General features: G+C 39.4%; 1 protein-coding gene and 1 long non-coding RNA gene across 8 annotated transcripts in view; one reads left to right on the top strand and one right to left on the bottom strand.

The window, feature by feature from the left end:
* The window catches only part of LOC107034508 (uncharacterized), a 340,267-nt gene that overhangs the window by 263,377 nt on the left and 59,484 nt on the right, over positions 1 to 17,406 (bottom strand). The gene's annotated exons all lie outside the window — the stretch shown is intronic.
* The window catches only part of CCDC192 (coiled-coil domain containing 192), a 175,509-nt gene that overhangs the window by 114,683 nt on the left and 43,420 nt on the right, over positions 1 to 17,406 (top strand). For all 6 annotated transcript variants that reach the window (XR_012069828.1, XR_012069835.1, XM_072957532.1 and 3 more), the window contains one exon: positions 5,187 to 5,319. Coding sequence is in view for 4 of the 6 variants with exons in the window: in XM_072957532.1 (XP_072813633.1) it covers positions 5,187 to 5,319 (133 nt within the window). In the remaining 2 variants the exon portion in view is untranslated. The remainder of the gene's footprint in view (positions 1 to 5,186; positions 5,320 to 17,406) is intronic.

Below are 17,406 nucleotides of genomic sequence, written 5' to 3'. Positions count from 1 at the left end.
ATCCCAATCTTCAGGATCAATTTAGGATACTCTGATGGAAGTCACTTAGAACAACACCTGGCATGGGTAGTCCTTAGCAGGGGTTCATCAGATCTTTCCTTTATTTCCCAAATCCTTGAAAGATATTACAGCAACTCATACTATATAAATGCCTTGCCATCACACTTCAGTGCTACTCTTCTATAACCAAGTCTGTTACACTGTCTTTCTGCTTCTACTCCCTTTGTAACTATCCAAGGTCACCTTTAAGAACTTAACAAATTAATAGTGCTATTGATTAGTGAAGCCTCAGGTTACCCTTGGAAAAAAATCAGCATCTGGAATCAAAAGGCCTTAGTTCAAGTCAATTTAGCTACTTCCTTACTAAGAGACCACGATTAGATCTACTCAAGCTCTCTGGGACCTCAGATCTCTCAGCCACAAAAAGAGACACTAATACAGATGACAATTAGGTTTCTTCAGTGAGCTGTTGAAGTGGCTGTTGCGAGTGTAGGTTAAAGATTGTGAAGCCATGTGTGCAACCAAGTGTGAAAGGATCCCCGAATCAAAGGCCAGCCATAGAGCAGGAAGAAACATACATGGCACATATTTACCATCCCTGGACTTTTAAAACATTCACCTGAGAAAGTATACATATAAAACAAAATAAGAGATGTGAAATTGATTTTTTCAGCCACGTTGTATCCAAATGCTATCACTTTTAACAGTTTCATTATTAATGATGTTACCAGAAGAGAAATTAAAGGAGAAACCTACTTATATCTTCTGTATTTAAACCAAATTCTCTTGTAATCCTTGGTAGTGAGCATTTTATCAGTGGACCTCTGAAGACACTGTCATATATGCTCTCTAAGTGAATGAATGTGGGCTGGATGGCACAGATTTTAGGCAAAGTGGGAAGGAGCTATGCTGTGGCAGGCCCAAGACAGATCCCCTAGGACGCGAGAGGTAGAGCTTTAGAGTGCTCCTCATATCATTCCATGAAGGCAGCTGCTTCCTGTGCCTATTCATTGGCCCAGCTCTAGCAGGAGATTGGATCAAGGCTATTTGCATGTCTGTTTGCAGGACATAAAATTTTGTTGACCCACACAAAGGGACAAGGAGATCAATGCCATCACACAGAAAACTTAATTTAGAAGAAGAAAAACGAAGAGGACGAGGAGGAGAAAGAAAAGACAACAAAAGTCTTACATCTAATGAGGCACAAATTTCTTCTGTAAAGTGTGACAGAGTCATCTTTAGAGAAGATACTTTGGTGTGTTAGTGGTTGGTTTAGAGTTTTCCTGATGTGTTTTCAAGGAATAATGACAAAAAACAGAAAGACATATCCATGACATTGCAAACACAGTATTGGGTACTGTCATTAATGTGTTACATCATTTAATCACCAACACTAAAAAATGAGACCCAGGGCCTGGAAATGTCATGTACCTGGCCTGATTTCTCATGGCCAGTAATTATGGTCAGTAACTGACAAGGCCCAGCCTTAGAATCTGAAGCTATGATTCAAAGGGTGTGGAAAGACCAAGAAATTTTAAATAGTGCTGGCAACTCTGTGTCAAAACTCTTCTATAAATAAAATAGTTTCCTGATTATTCCTAATTCCCACTGACTTGGTATAATGCAAGCTATTCAGCAATGCGATACAGATAAATATTTCCTTTTCAAAACACTGCACAAATACATGATTTCCTCCCTCTGTCCAGCCTGTAGGAGAAGTAGGAAAAGAGCAAGGTAATAGGAATTTACCTCTAAGCTATAAAGCCTTCCTATCCTTTCAGTAATCACTGAGGGGGTGCTCCCAGTTACCAGGGAAACCATAACAGATTCCATGAGATTCAAGTACAACACTTGGGTTGCCTGGCTAGAGAATGCCAAAAAAGCAAAGGAAAATATTATTCTTACTGAAATCATTTGATGTCTATGACTAATAAAAAAAAATGTTGGCAAACTGAATTTTTAGAAATGCCCAAAGGGCTTGGTTAGAGTTATGAATTAATAGCATACAGTAGTTTTGTCTGGAGAAAAGAAAAAAAAAGTACAATGACGTTAGACTATTTTGAAATTTATCTGAATAACCAAAAGATTCCAACAGAAATCTTAGGGAATCAATCTAGGTCCTTTATTTCACTTTCAATTTCAATTTAAATTTCCCCTCCCCTTTCTCTTATAGCTAAACAATAAAGTTTGTACCTTTTGAGTTACATTATCCTTGAATTCTGAGGGACCCAGAGGCCTTCTTGGACTTCTTACTCGACACCTCACACACACCAGAATTGTCTCTAAAGTATCCCTGACAACTGTACCCACCTTAGAGACCATGAGAGCTGAGGTGTCTATTCGAGCAAGTGCTGTGCCCTTTGAGGGCTGGGGCAAGCTGGGGGTGGAAGAAGTTGGGGGTAAGCCAGACCTCCCATTATCTCTTGACCCAGCTCCCAGAGGTGGCTACGGGCCTGCCTGAAGATGTTCATCAAGTTCCTGCTTGATTCTTCCAGAGCAGGAGGCCGTTGCCAGGATCCATCCTATCTCGTTATGGATACAAGCTCTAATTGTTGGAGGGTGCTTTCTCATGCTGAGCCAAAATCTGCCTCCTTGTGTTTTCTACCCATTGTTTGTCATAGTATCTCTAGAACAATATTATTTTACTCAACTTCCTGTCTTCTTGAATAGTCCCTTAGAAGTCCCCATGAAGTCAGCTGTCATGACTCTCCAATACCCTGTCTTCTCCAAACTAAATATCCTCAGTTTCTTTCTCAGATCATAAGGCAAATAGACAAATGTTAAAACAATAATAAGAGAACATATAATCACCGTAAGAGAAAGACAAAAAGGTGGTCTGGAAACTAGAATTTTTTAAAAGAGTTTTTTTTTTAACTTAAAAGGTGAAATTTGAAAACGATATTGAGGAGCTCTATATCATTCCACTGAGTTCCTGCACACTGTCCATCAAGTGATCCCGTCAGAACAGAAATGCAGTTTGCTAAGATTTTTCTTGGTGACACTGTCCATCCATTCTTACCAACTTGCATTTATTTTTCACTTTTATTTATTTAGTAGCAATGCCTACTTTGAGAAAAGTTTCTGGGACAACACTTATCTGAATACAAACAGTTGTGACATTTCAGAATCTGAACACCATCTGTTAAGAATTAAGGGAAGGGCAATGTAAGGAAACTAAATCTTTAGTTCTTTTGCCTCCCCAAATTTTATCATGAAAAATTCCAAACACAGAAAAGTTGAAATGATTTTATAGTAAACAACCATATTCTTAATAGTTAGAAACTGCAATGAACACTTTGAGATCTTCAATTTATCATGTGTCTGAGAGTTTCTCTATCAAGCCATCAGCCTGTTTTACCTTTTTATGCATTTCAGTGTAAGTTTTGCTCATCAGCGTGTGTATCGTTATCAGTTCTTTTTTTGATACTTTTAATTAGTACTCTCTTCTGAATCCTTCTTGCCATTCTTTCCCTCATTCCCTCTACTTTCTCAATTTTCATATCTACACCCTGCCTCCCAGTTTCTCTCCCCAAAGTTCTAGGCGGTAAAAGCAAAGTATGGAAAATCTGAGCACTGAGCTATCTTGAAGCACTATCAGGAATGGTCCGCCACAGGTGTGATCACCACAGGCCTGGGACAAGGTCCTCATGAATAAGCTGATGCAAACCAACTTACAAAGAGAGGGAGGTACAGATTAGGCAAGCCAACTTAATAATTTACTGTGAGAAACACAGCTACCAAATACCTAAGCATGTGCATTTCTTGATCACCTGTCTCTCCCTGAACTAGGCTGCACACTAAGGAAGAGTTGGTAAGAAGGTCTTAGTGACACAGAATGGAGACCTTACCAGCACTGATGGAATTGCAACAGCTGACCAGCAGTGTCTCTCACCACAGGAGTGCTTCACAATTACAGTGATGAAATGGGCACATGAATACTAACTACAGCTCCAGTAGAACAGCTGTGCAGACCAGGCACGCCTCATCAGGATGGTCCTGAGTGAAGTCCACCCATTTCCATCCCTCCAATGCTCTTTAGTGAAGTTCCACGACTACCATCCTCCTTTGAATAATGCATTCCCTTTTGGCCATGCATAGGCCATTAATTAAGCTTTTGTGAACTCCTGACCATCCTGACTTTAATATGAGAGGTCTGTATCTGTATAACCCCATCTTTGATAAACCAATTTTTACTAATTTTACTCTCAAAACAGGAAGTGATTCCCCACTGCCAGAGGGTACTCTTTTTAAAAATCAAAGAACATCATTTTCCCTGGTGAGCAAAGACCATTCCATTCCCTACCTCAAGATTTATGTCTAATAAGAAACGTTAGTCATTTATTTCCTGGGCTTCCTAATTACCTGCCCACAAAGTCTTGGCAAGGTGAGTTCTTTAGAGGAAAGGCAGCAACACAAAAATGCAAAGACAGCACTTTTCACCACAGATAGCTCTGTAGTTGCAGAGAAATCCAATTTTGACAAATTAAATCCATCCTGAGATCGATAGGAGCTTTCTAGTCATACAGTCTCAAAGGGAATCCTTTGGTTATGTAACAACCTCTTAATGTAGTCCTTTCAAAGGTTGAGATGGCATAAATCAGATTATTCTATAGCAAGGAATTCCTGTCCGCTATTACTTGGAAACCATTCTTATCCCAAACCACTTTCTCTATACAGACAGCATAGTAAATATCGGTAAATATCAGCATTCCAAGGTAGCATCACTCCCTTTAGAGTTTATTCGAATGCAGACCATTACGGTGTTGGGGTGAAAATGACACAGAATCAAGGCTGTGACTACCTCACGTGCATCTACTAGATCAGGAAAAATAGTCCGATGCTTTCAGGCATTGGCACCTCAGTGGTAAAATGCCAACTGTCAACTGGAGTTCTTCTATAACTGCTTCTATATATATGCAGCCAAAACACAAGGTTCAGATCCAGACAGAACCCCTTCAATCGGGTAAAAAATACTATGGTGCAGAGAGTGGGCTTTTACTGTTAGGGGTTCCAGTGCTCTGACAGGAGTGCCTGTCCCTCGTAAGGACTCAGTCAAGGTGAACAGGGAGCATTTCATCTAAGCCAGGCTTCAAAGGTCATGTTTGTTCAGACATCATTAGTTCTTTTCATTCCTTTGATGCATCTGTCTCTAGTGATGGAAAGTGTTTTTTTTTTTTTTTTAACAGAAACTAAAGCACAAAAGGAAACTGAAAAAGCTACAAACCGATTTGGCAACAGTTAAGCAGGAGGCTGCCATCACAGTCCTGGAACTCAATGAGAAGATAAAGACTCTATGTGAAGGAAAGCCAGCCCCTAGAGGTCAGTATTATCACGTGACAATGACACATTGGCCATGGTCCCGAGATGTATACAGTTTTACTGGCAGGAAAGCAGAAACCAAGGCCACAGTGCCAAGCAGCATACTGGACCAGCAGCGTGCTGACCCAGCTGACCTCCATTCTGCATGAATAGAGACAGCACACAAATTGCTGGCTCCAGGCTGGGTATACTTTCACTGTATGAGAGGCAGAGGATGAAAAACCAGTTCCTTGAAGGACAGTCTCTGTGGCTAAAGAGCTCGACTGAAAAACACCAGGTAAGTGTCCTGCTAGGTAGCAGTGAGGGAAGTGTAGGGCCCAAGGAGACAGACCTCAGGCCCCCAGGGAAGGGCCTTTGATATGAGGAAAAGAGAGAGGCTTGTCTAAAAGTGTAGATGGACTTACAGACTACGACAGGCATCAGGGAGGAAAGAAATGAGTGTTTTAACAACAGGCTAATGAGCTAGAAACAAGCAGGGAAGGCTGGATGGTATGAAATCTGGGTGGTTCAGAAAAATTTTAATAGCCACTTTGGTTTGGGTTTTTTAAAAAGTCTTGTCTAAGAGACTATAAACACACTTGGGGAAAAAGCCCTCAGATTGTCATCGTCAGCAATGAGTTAACATTTAATTCCACAGGCTAGGCATTTTGCTAAGCACTTCACATGTATTTAATTCTCAGAATAATCTCTGAAGCAAGTACATTTATGAATTCCACAAGAATAAGCACAGGTTTAGAGATGTTGATTAATACCTTGCCCTAGGTTAGACGTGTGTGTGCAACACCTGGGCAATCAGCCTCCAGGAAGCAGCACACCCTTCCCCAGGGTGCCTGCGCGGCTCCCATGCAGCACGGCATGTCTCTGCTCTGCGGCAGTAACGTCAAACCTCCTTCTGCCTGGGGGATCTCCTGCAAAACTACGGTTCTCTGGGATAAATGTCTTCCTTTGATGTGTGGCACACTTGTAAATCCAGGAACATGGAATTGTTCTTACTCTCACTTCCTTTATTACTCATAAGTAGTTATGGAAAAAGAGGAGGAACGTGGAAATAACGGAGGAGGAGGAAGTAGGTGACGTGGTGGCTGCAGAAAGTGAGACACTCCCAGCATCCTGACCTCATGGTAAAGGTTTTACTATGAGTTTGGTTTTAATTTTCAATTTGAATAGCACTTTTCCGAGATTGAAATGGCATGTAACACGGTCACCCTGAAACACATGTTTTTCCCTTTCCACAGAACAACATAAACAAAACAGTTTAATTTGCTTTTACCACCATGAAACCTGAAGGAATAAAATCCATTAGAGAATATTATCCATTTAAAGGTCTTTATTCTAAGGCATCTTAGCCAGATTTCAAATCGTTTGTGTAAGTTGAGAATGCTTGTTTAGCACACTGAAGAAAGTTCTCCAGCTCACCTAAGAGAATTTTTCAACTTTTCAACTGTATTTTGTATCTAGTGAAAAAAGTATTATTGCAAGGTATCTAACTCTTATTAGTCTAATTTTTGACAAAAAGAGTATCACTTGTTATCTAATGATAATTTTTCCCTTTGATATTTTGATAGGTCAAAATTAAAGTAATACTGAGGTATCAGGACTCTAGTGATTGTGGAGGAGGTTAGAAAATATTAAATTCCACATCTGCTTCTTTGCCCATTTTTTGGTTTAAAAAAAAAAGGAAAAAAAGAACAAAAAACCTAATGTATTATGAACAGATACAAATTTAAATAAAGCCAAGTACTCCAACGTCAATTATGAAAGCAGTGACTCCCTTCTGAACCCACGTGTTACTTGTCTTATTTGGTGGAAAAACCAAGTCAGTGGACTGACATACAGCATAAGGTCTTAAATCAAATATTTGCACAATCTTACTCTCCCATGGGTCCCATGTAGCCTCACCCTGCATTCAATAATCCAGGAGACTGACAAGGCCATCGTGGCCCCTGATTAATATTAGCTCTCATTCTCAGAGACTTCGGTCACCTTGCCCTACCTCTCAATTCATTTGAAAGTAAAGTCTGAAAAGATGGAGGTAACTTTAACACACAATGACTCCCATTTAACCACTGAACAATTAGGGTTGACCCACCTCCCAGACACTGCCTTGATCAGAACACCACTCCTTCCCTAGTTAATCTTGTGTCCTTTTATAAAACATTTGTTCCAGGTTCTCATACCTCTGTTTGCAAATGACAGATGCCCCAATCACAACAGCTTAAGAAGAAAGGGTGATTTATTGGCACAGGTGTAAACAAACTAAGAAAGCGCATGCCATCAGCCTTAGAGCCCAACAGATACAGGGTCTCAGATACCATCAGGACACTCTGTCTCTCACCTCTGTTTCTGTTAAGACTTTCATTCTCTCAAGCAGAATGTCACAAGAGACTGGAAACATTGCCACAAGCAACTGAAGGCCACCCCTCTTATCTCTCCTCCAGAGAGGAAAGAAAGCATTTTTCCACCAGCTCCAGCTAGATAAAGTAAAAGAAAATACTCCGTTCTGGTTTAGGTTGGGTACTCACCCGGGGACATGAATCCTTCTTTGTGGCCGGAGTGAGGAACTACGGTTGGACAAGCTTCAGTCATACACCAGCCACTGGGTAGAGGGGGAGAGGGAAATAAGACTGGAAAAGGAGAATGTAGTGACTGGTGGGTCCCACCAGCAGCATAGGGCTGGACTGGGAGGGGAGTACTTCCTTAAAGGAACAACCCATTATGAGGAATAAAAAGTGAGGGACAAAACCAACATGTCCAATACACTATTGACTAGTGATTAAGTTAAAATATAATAAAATGCTTAATGAGTTACCCATCCACGAATATTTGCACTTTTTAAGTAGATTCTTCTTGATGAACAAAAGACCTTCATGACCCAAGAAATAAATGTCCAATGGTACAATTTTAGACCCCAGAGTAGCTGAAGAGTGAACCACTTTGGGAAAGGAGTCCCCTTCCAGACTCCATCAAGTGGTATCACGGTTTCCCATTCTGAAGGCCTGCCTTGTTGTAACAATGGAAATTGCAAGAGGGGAAAAAGTGTTGAGTCTAAGTGACATGTTACCTGCATTAACATAAAATTACTTCTCTGCTATAGTTATAAACCAATGCCTATCTTTATAATAAGCAAATTAATGAGATATAGCCAAATAAATAAGAATTTCTTTTTATCTAAATATGCAAATCATTACCCTTTTTGGTTCATTTTCTAAGAAAGTCTGTGTATAAAGTTGCTGTTTAGCTCTCCTAATCAGAGGAATGTCCTATAATACCAGGAATAATTTTATTATTCAAGGCATATTCAAATTGATGAAACAGTGAGCTACCAATTTTTTTTAACACAGAAAAACAATTTCATTGGCTATTTACTTAAAATTACCTCCAAGGAAATAAATGATTTAAGTCGATGGAAAGTTCAACTGAAAAAAAAAAAAAACCTTTATTATAAAACTGGCACAGCAGGAAACTTACTTACAGACTGAGCATTGCTTATTGATTCTACTTTGTGCAAATACTCAGAGCCCAGGCCCTGCCTCATTTCCACAGCCTGCACCTGAAGTGCTTACAGTTTAACTTACTAGCAGAATTCAGTGAAATGTCTATTGTACTCCTTCAAAGCTTGAGTCCACCTTTTGGTAAACTTTAGTATGCAGGAACCTAAGGTTAAATTTCAAAGCAATCTTTGCTTCCTTCAGCTTTACAGGACAAAGTTACTTTGCAAAAGACCTTAATGACTAAGTTTTGAGGATGGTACATGAGCATCAAGTCACCCACTATGATGAAAGCTTCTCTTTCTGACAAGAACATCAGACACCTGGTTTATAGATTTCAAGCCAGGGAATGCACTCTTCTGCATTATTTTTCCTTTTAATTCTTTTCTCTAAGTATGCAAAGCTAGTATATCAAATAACGTATATCTAGCTCCCACATGAAGTTCCCACTGTCCCAGTGAAAGCCGATCCACATAAAGTCATCTCTTGGTTTTACTCTCATTAAGAAGACACTCCCAGGTAGTGCAGGTGCGTCCTAGGGCAAGCTTTTCCAGGACCCAATGTCTGAATAGAGCCAGCCACTCCTGTGAGGGAGGCTTGTAATAATCTCACTTTTTAGTGACACAGAATTATTTTAAACACTATCCGATTAATTTTAAGGGTCAGACTTGCTGTCTATCTATACCTTTAAGAAAGCCTGGAGATATACCTCTTTACCAAAACCCCAGGGCCAACTCTAACCAGCATATTAAAGAGCATCTTTTATCTTAATGTGCATCACCAGGCACTCAGCCCAAACCCTCCCTCCCTCTTTTATTTCTCCTCCTACAAACCTCCTCTGGACCAAAGCTCCTATTGCAACCAGATGTTAAGAAAACAGGGATGTGAGGATGATAAAAATGTTCTGGACTAAGACAGTGACAATGGTTGCACAACACTGTTACTATAGTAAGACCACAGAATTGTACGCTTTAAAATGGTTAACATCATGGTGAATTTTATGGTATGTGAACTTTATCTCAGGGGGAAAAAAAACAGTGGTTATAACAATCGTCACGAAGACGTAATGACTAACAATTTGTCAAGTGTAAGTGTATTTTAATAAGAATGCTTTGGGCCTAAATAAAATCTTGCCTTGGTTAAATTCCAAGCTTTCACAGAGTGGTCATATTAATATTTATTGGAGTAAGGCTGGTCTTGAATAGTTGCCCACCGTGTTAGGTTCTTTAAACGAGGCCATCCTCTTCTCTGCTACTCTCAGCACAGCTCTTGAAAAGGCTATTATTCCTCAGACTAGGAACCAATTACTTGACCAACAGTTCTACGCACAACCTTCTCTTACCATTGAGCACAGATTTTTATTTACCTATCTACCTAGAGTTTTCTAAGAAAGTAACGAGGAGGGCCCTGGCATCTCACTGTTTGCACTGCTGGGACTTTGTCAGAAACACTGCTCACCACCCATGGCCGTCAGACTGCATGAAGCTCAGGCTGATAATTGGGCAAAGCAAAAACAGGCAGCCTGTACTTCCCTCATGCTGCCAAGGGTGTTACCACCTTGATAGAAAGTAACAAGAACTCAAGGAGACAAAATGTAGAGATCTTCCCACCCACATTAGTATCCCAACATTTGCAGAAAACTGTTTTCTTTTAAGCGCTCCCACCGAATCCTTAGATATAGAAACTGTTCCACAGTGGAATATTGTACATTTAGATCAATAAATACCAGAAACTAACAATAGGGGAAAGTGAGAGAATATAGGAATAACTCCAATGTGTGCTTTCTAAGTATAACAAGTTCCTTAGGAGTTCTAATATTTACCCATGGAATAGGTTTTATTTATCTTTATAATCCCTAGTCTCATTCAGAGATTACCTGTCAGGTTGCCTCTTCCTTTGTCCCCTTAAGTCTTCCTGAAATAGAACCCAAAGCCGCCTCATTGATTTCAGAAGCTCCCTCACAGGTAAATAACTGCTCTAGGAGTCCCTGCAAAGCTTAAGGATTTATTGCATGAAGATTGCAAGAAGTGTTACTTACTCAGTATGTACAAATTTAGGATGGTTTTAACTTTCAAAAGGACATTCTAGAGACCTCTAGGCCTAAAAATGAGTCATGTAAAAATCAGGTATAGCTCACGATTTTGTGGGCTGCAAGGGACAGAAACCAAAATGAAACTAGTTTAAGCAGAAAAGAAACTGACTAGCTGCAAAGGCTGGCAGCAGGGCTGAGCAGAGGGTTTCTCGACTGCTCATTTGGCTCCTCTCTGCTTACTGGCCCCATCTGAGCTACTCCAAGCACAAATCAGGAAAGATTCCCCCAGCTGCCACAGCTTATCAGTCTTTGGTGAGCAGCTCTTTCTGCCTGCTCTTTTAGTCACAGAAGCATGGGGAAGTACCCCTCTCTCATTCTCTGCAGTCCTGTGTCAGTCATGATGTCCCTTTCCCACTTGACCCAGGAAAAGGTTTTTGACTAGCTAAGGCAATCACACCTTTATTTTTTTCATGAATTTGAATCTTGAGCTGAGTTGAATGAAGGAGGACAGAAAAAAACTAGAGCTGATTCATTCTGAAGGTTGGGCCCTGCCCCCTGAAGCAACTGTCTATTAGCTTTTGATAGCTTTTCCTAGGGCTGACTTCACAAGGTCAAGTTATTCAACTTCCCTTCAGTACTGAGAGCTTTCTCATATTCTTCCAACATACTCTTTTCTTTTTTTAAACTTTAAAGTAGTCTGCATTGGCTTGTAACACTTGCAACCAAAGAACCTTAATTTGTACCCAATATCAGGGAACACAACTTCTTTCTCACATAATCTATACAGAAATCTCAAGGAAGGAATTTGATCGACTCTACTTGTAGCACATTCTTATGTGGATCAATCACAGTGGCCAAGGCAATGGGATCTTATCATGGACCACACCTGGGTCCTGTGTCAAAGGTCAAGGGTTAGGAATATTATTAAATAAAAGAAGATAGGAAAAGCTTCCGGACAGAAGACAAAAAAAAAAAAATACCTCTTACTGTCCCCTTTAATCTATTTTAGTTAAATCTCATAAACCTGGAGAAGGACAGTCATGAGAAGATCAGTTTTCTCTTGTCAGGAAAGTGCAAAATTTAAAATCTCTCTTCCCTGTCAGTTCAAAGTGCCTATTTAGGCCCGCCCTTTGCAAAATGTCTGGAAATTATAATTAACAAAGGGTAAGAAGATCCATTCTCAAATTTTTGGTTGGGGTCCAGGATTTGCTAGCTCTGGTCAGCTGTGAGCATTTAATGATGTCAGGGTCTCCTCCCTCCTTTGTTTGTAAGACTAATTTTGGAATTATACTGTTATCAGGAAATGGGGCTCCCTTCCTTCTGTCCATCCCTTAGGAATAGGTTTTTTTGTTGTTTTGCTTTGTTTTGTTTTAAGTCTCCTGGCTTCTGTATCCAGAGAGGTTGGCTGACAGGGCAAGCACCAGCTAAATGTCAGACAAAGCACACGGGAATTGGAGCTTGATCAATTTCAAAGGCTTCCTACTTAACCCTGGAGACTGCTATGATCACCAGAAGAGCCTGTGCCGTTTGGAAATACTGTTAAAGAACTCGGACCAGAGCCGAGAAGGAAGATGCTTCCTTCCAGGAAATGTGCAGAGAAATAGTGAGCACTCCTTTGTCAAACATGAGCAGATGGAGCTTTATTTGTCAACATAAAATGAACTGGAGAGTTTGAGGTTGCATACAATTGTCAGTCAGCTGTAGATACTGGTGCAGCTGTTCCTGACACAAATCTCTTGGTGCCAAAGTAGATAAAGAAAATGATATTCTCTCCTGTATTCCCCAGAAACCACAATGTTATTTCACTGACTGACTCAGCGTTTCCTGACAGGAGGTTGAAGCCGGAGGATGGCTACATTGGTCATATGTATAAATCTGGAGGAATGAATGGATACTTGTGGGGGGAGGGGGTCACTGAGCTCATCAAATCAAATTCAGAAAGGATTCACAGGACAAGATTCTGCTGCACAAGTGGGAACACTCTATTTGAAAACATGGCATTTCTTTCTGTCCAGTGGGATTCTGTTAGATTTATACTCTTATGTATACATTAGATATATATGTGCATTGTTGTAGTCTGGAAGAATATTTGTTTTTAAAAATATGCTGCTTTGGACCAGATTACCTTACTATGCCTCTAAATTTTTCAATCAAAGCCACAGTTTGATACTGTACAAAGAACACATAACTAAGAAGAAATAAAGAGGAAAGGTAAGAGGAACAGCATTATTCCTATATGCTTAACATGCACTTGGATCCAGGAGGTGTGTTAATCATGCTGGTCTAATAAACAGTGCCTGCAAGATCTGAAAACATTATTGCTCTTCTGCAGATGCCTTCCTCAATCCCAGAAATTATCAGACAATGTCGCTTTGATTTTCCAGAAAGACCTGGAAGTCCTGCCATGACAAGCTGTCCTTTTAAACTCGGCACACTGTTAGAACATCTGTTCCACAAAGATAGATGGTCTTGACATCGTCCCAAGGCCCCTTTATTCCTCAGCCATTCCCAGTGAATAAGGAAGAAGCCCTGTTTCTATTCCAGGGCATTTTGAATAGAACTTGGTAAACAAAGGAGAGAGGAGCCCTCAGCCACACACTGAACTTGTATTCTCGTGAAGTGGTCAGTAACTCCAAAACGTGAATCTCTGTGGCCAAGGAAATTAAAGGATGCAAGAGAAGTGGTGGAGAGATACGTGTTTCCTTCATAAATGGATGAAAACAAGAATTCTTTTGAGTCCTCAAAGGCAGAACAAGCACTTACAAGACTCAGGTCAATAGGATAAAACACTGAGTTCTATGGTCTTGATTTCAAATTTTTTTTAGTAAATTTGTTTGCTAGAACTTAGGCAGTGTTTTGATTTTTAGTTCTAAAACACAGTCACTATACATTTATGACATATTAAAACTTTGAAATGAAAAGTGTATTTTAAAAGAGTTCTCATTTTAAAACTCCAGGTAACCTTTTAAAAATAGATATGAATTATATTAACTTTAAATGAAAATGAATAGTGTCTGGTTGAGACATACCTTACAAAAAGTAAAAGCATATTGAAAATTAACCACCTTTTGACAGAAATTTACTTAGCAATGTGGGATAAGATGAAAGGTCTTGGCACTTATCCTGAGTTAGAAAAACCTACTTACCCTAGAGAGCTATCAAAATTGTTACTCTGGTCAGTTAGGATAAAGGGACTGTTTGTCAAATACTAGAGGTCAGAATCCTGTCCTCGATAGTTCAGTGCCACCCTGTTATGTTATAAATTTAGGAATTTTTTCAGATTTAAGGTAATATTAGGATTCTATAGAACTCAGTAAGTTTTATCCTATTGACCATACTCAAAAATATTTGAAATCAGGACCAAGCTACAGAATCCTAGATGTATTATCATGATATTTATAGTTCAAACAGGATTGCACGGGAGAGTGGAAAGGCCACATTTATCTACTTGTTATTTGTGGATCTCAGCAGCTAAGAGTCTTGGGATCTTAGAAAGGAAGGTTAGTAGAATATAATTAACATCACAAATCTAAGAGAATGCCAGGAGACAGTGAGGGAAATACGGAGCTGAGTACTCTGAAAATAAGAATTGGTGATTATTCTTTCAAATTGTATCATTAGGAGAGAAAATATTAGAACCAGACCTTGTATAATCCATCTATCTTAATGCTATAAACATTTTCGGATGCAAGTGGCTGATCTTTTCTTTTTCACAACTTTTCCATGTAAATCCCAAGAGTCAGTAATTGAATTTGAGAAAAGATGTCCTTTTGAGGTTGCTTTTGATCTAAAGCCAAAGGGAAGTAATTTATTTAGCAGAAACTGTGGCTTCTAAACAAAGATGTATATGTGGGAATATTGGCAAATAAAATTAAGTACCTTAATTCTTTTGTCAATAAAGCAGCATCAAGATGCTAAGAATTCACTTCAGAAGAAATTCCAGTTCTTAGGAACTCGAAACTTGAGGGTTTTTTTTTCCCCTTCCTCATGAGCACATGCTGATGAACACTCTATATGATATGAAAAGGCTTTAGTCCTTCTTTAAAAACATTTCTAAAGAAAAATGATGGACCTACCAGTCTTTTATTGCCTCAATTACATCAGTTTCCTTTTGGTTAATTTAATGCAATAAATTAATCTTCTTATCCATTTTTAATGACTAATTTCACAAGTATATTTCTATGTTAGTGAAATTTTACATATTATTCCTGGATTTATTACATGCATTCATTGTATTAAACACATTGCTTATGAAAGTAAAGCAAGAGTAAAAAAAAATCTTAATTGAACTTCAAGGGAGGAAAAAAACAATATATAAAAATTACACTAAACAAAATCCACATGAAACAAGTGAAGTCCAAACATAATTGAAATGATATAGCCATGGGCAACTACCAGGAATTTCCCCTAAGGTGCCACTCTGCTGAGTTCCCTAAAGGCTTTGTCATCATCTATCTCCTCTTTCTAAGATGTCCTAACCCTTAACCCCTCTCCCCACCCCTGCCAATCCTTCTTCAGAAAATCTTTTGGGACTACTTCCATCACCACTAGCATCTCCCAACCCACTCACTAGCCTATCCATGAGTTATGCACCTATAAACCTTGTGTACACCACAGTCATAAGATCTGCTATATAAATATCTCTTTATCTTGCTTTACTAATAGACTAGAGTTTCCTTGAAAAGAAACAGAGATGGCATCTTATTTTTCTTTATATCCACAGCCTAACACTATGCCTGACAATTGAAGGTCATGAAATGTTGGATAGATGGACACTGAATACAGCTTAATGGGAATCTGTCTCAGTGTTCCACTGCTTAATATGGTTATGAACTGCTAGGCATTGGAAAAAGTTTGCTTATAAAACTAAAAATTTAAAGCCAACCTGACTGGCAGATTTACCAGGGAACAGACTGCACTTTCAGATGCTGGTAACGTTTGTGGGACAACCAGCACAGCTACTGGCTCCCTGTAGACAAGGAGACTATCAAGTCTCAGGACTGATGGAAAGTATTCTTGAGTCTTCTGCACTGCACTGTAACAAGTTGGTATTGATCTCTCTCCAACTCTGCTATTTTCTGACTTTTCACTTCACTATTTCAACTCATACTGACAGTATACACATCTATTTAGATAGCATAAAACCTAGCACTCATGATTCAGATCAAAGCTTTATTATGAAATTGGCCAAATCTGTACAACTGAACTGTTCCAAAGTCCTTTTTATTCTACTCTTAAACTGGCTGGCCTCCTTGCCCTACTTAGCACCTCAGGTCAGCACCCAGTATCCTTGTGCTCACCATGGTCTATACCTTGAGCCACTATGACCCTGCCCGTGGTGCATACCACTTCCTGAATTCTTCCTGAACGCCTGACCAATGACCAACAGTTTTACGACTATTTACTTGGTTCTAATACTCAAGGTGATTCTTGGGTTCTTGCTCATTCTGTAATTAATCAGTATGTCCCTTGATGTACAGCTGTTGCCAGCTGCTTTAAGTAATATCCTGCCTAATCCTGGCCCAGCCTGTAGAATTCTTTCCCCTGTGGCCTGATGGTATTCCCATCAAGTTGGTTTGGTTCCCATAGATACCAAGATCTCTTAAGAATTTAACCTTCAATGGTCTGGTTGCTTACTTTCATTTCAGTCTTGATTATCTAATCACTGGTCCTTCACAAATGGTCTTGTTGGTTTTTTCTTGAACCATCTCAGTGACTTACATTATAGGCAGGTTAATTATGCAGGAGCACAGTTTTGGTAACGTCACTTTCATAGTCAGAAATATTTTAACGGCTCATTTTGAATTAAAGTTCCTATTTTTTAGCCTGGCATTCAGAGTCCTCTATGAACTGCCTCCATGTATCTTTCTAGAGTTATTTCTTAAAATGTCCTTTGACACATTCATATTCCCTCTCTCCATCATTTGCCTGACAAAATGCCTGGTAGAAGCCCTCTAGCTCTGTTCTTCGTATCTGCTGACAAAATAACAAAACCTGCCAGATTGGTTTCACTTTGTATAATTACAGACCTCAGATAAGCATTTAACTTTTCCCGGCAGAATAGCTATGATTTTTTCCCCCAGTAGGTTGCTTTCTCACTAAGACAACTACTTTGCATCCTCATATCTCTTCTCAAGCTTCCCTTCCGTCCTGCACACATACACCCAAATGATGACCTCTTCTATAACTCACAGAGAATACACGGGTCATCAAATGGAGAATCTCATCCTTCTACTGCCAGATCTAAATCCTGCTTCATAGTCTCACCTGTCTTCTTCTGTTTACCTTTTTTTTCAATATATTTATATTTTTACTGAAGTATAGTCAGTTCATAATGTTGTGTCAATTTCTGGTGTACTGCACAATACTTCAGTCATATAGGAACATACATATATTTGTTTTCGTATTTTTTCACAAGTTGCTACAAGATATTGAATACAGTTCCCTGTGCTACACAGTATAAACTTGTTGTTTATCTATTTTATATATAGCAGTCAGTGTCTGCAAATCTCAAACTCCCAATTTATCCCTTCACCCCCCCACCACCTGGGTAACCATGAGTTTGTT

The sequence above is a fragment of the Vicugna pacos genome, chromosome 3, assembly GCF_048564905.1.
Source record: "Vicugna pacos chromosome 3, VicPac4, whole genome shotgun sequence".
Lineage (NCBI taxonomy): Eukaryota > Metazoa > Chordata > Mammalia > Artiodactyla > Camelidae > Vicugna > Vicugna pacos.
The sequence above is the reverse complement of the archived record's forward strand: the minus strand, read 5'-3'. Positions and strand labels throughout refer to the sequence as shown.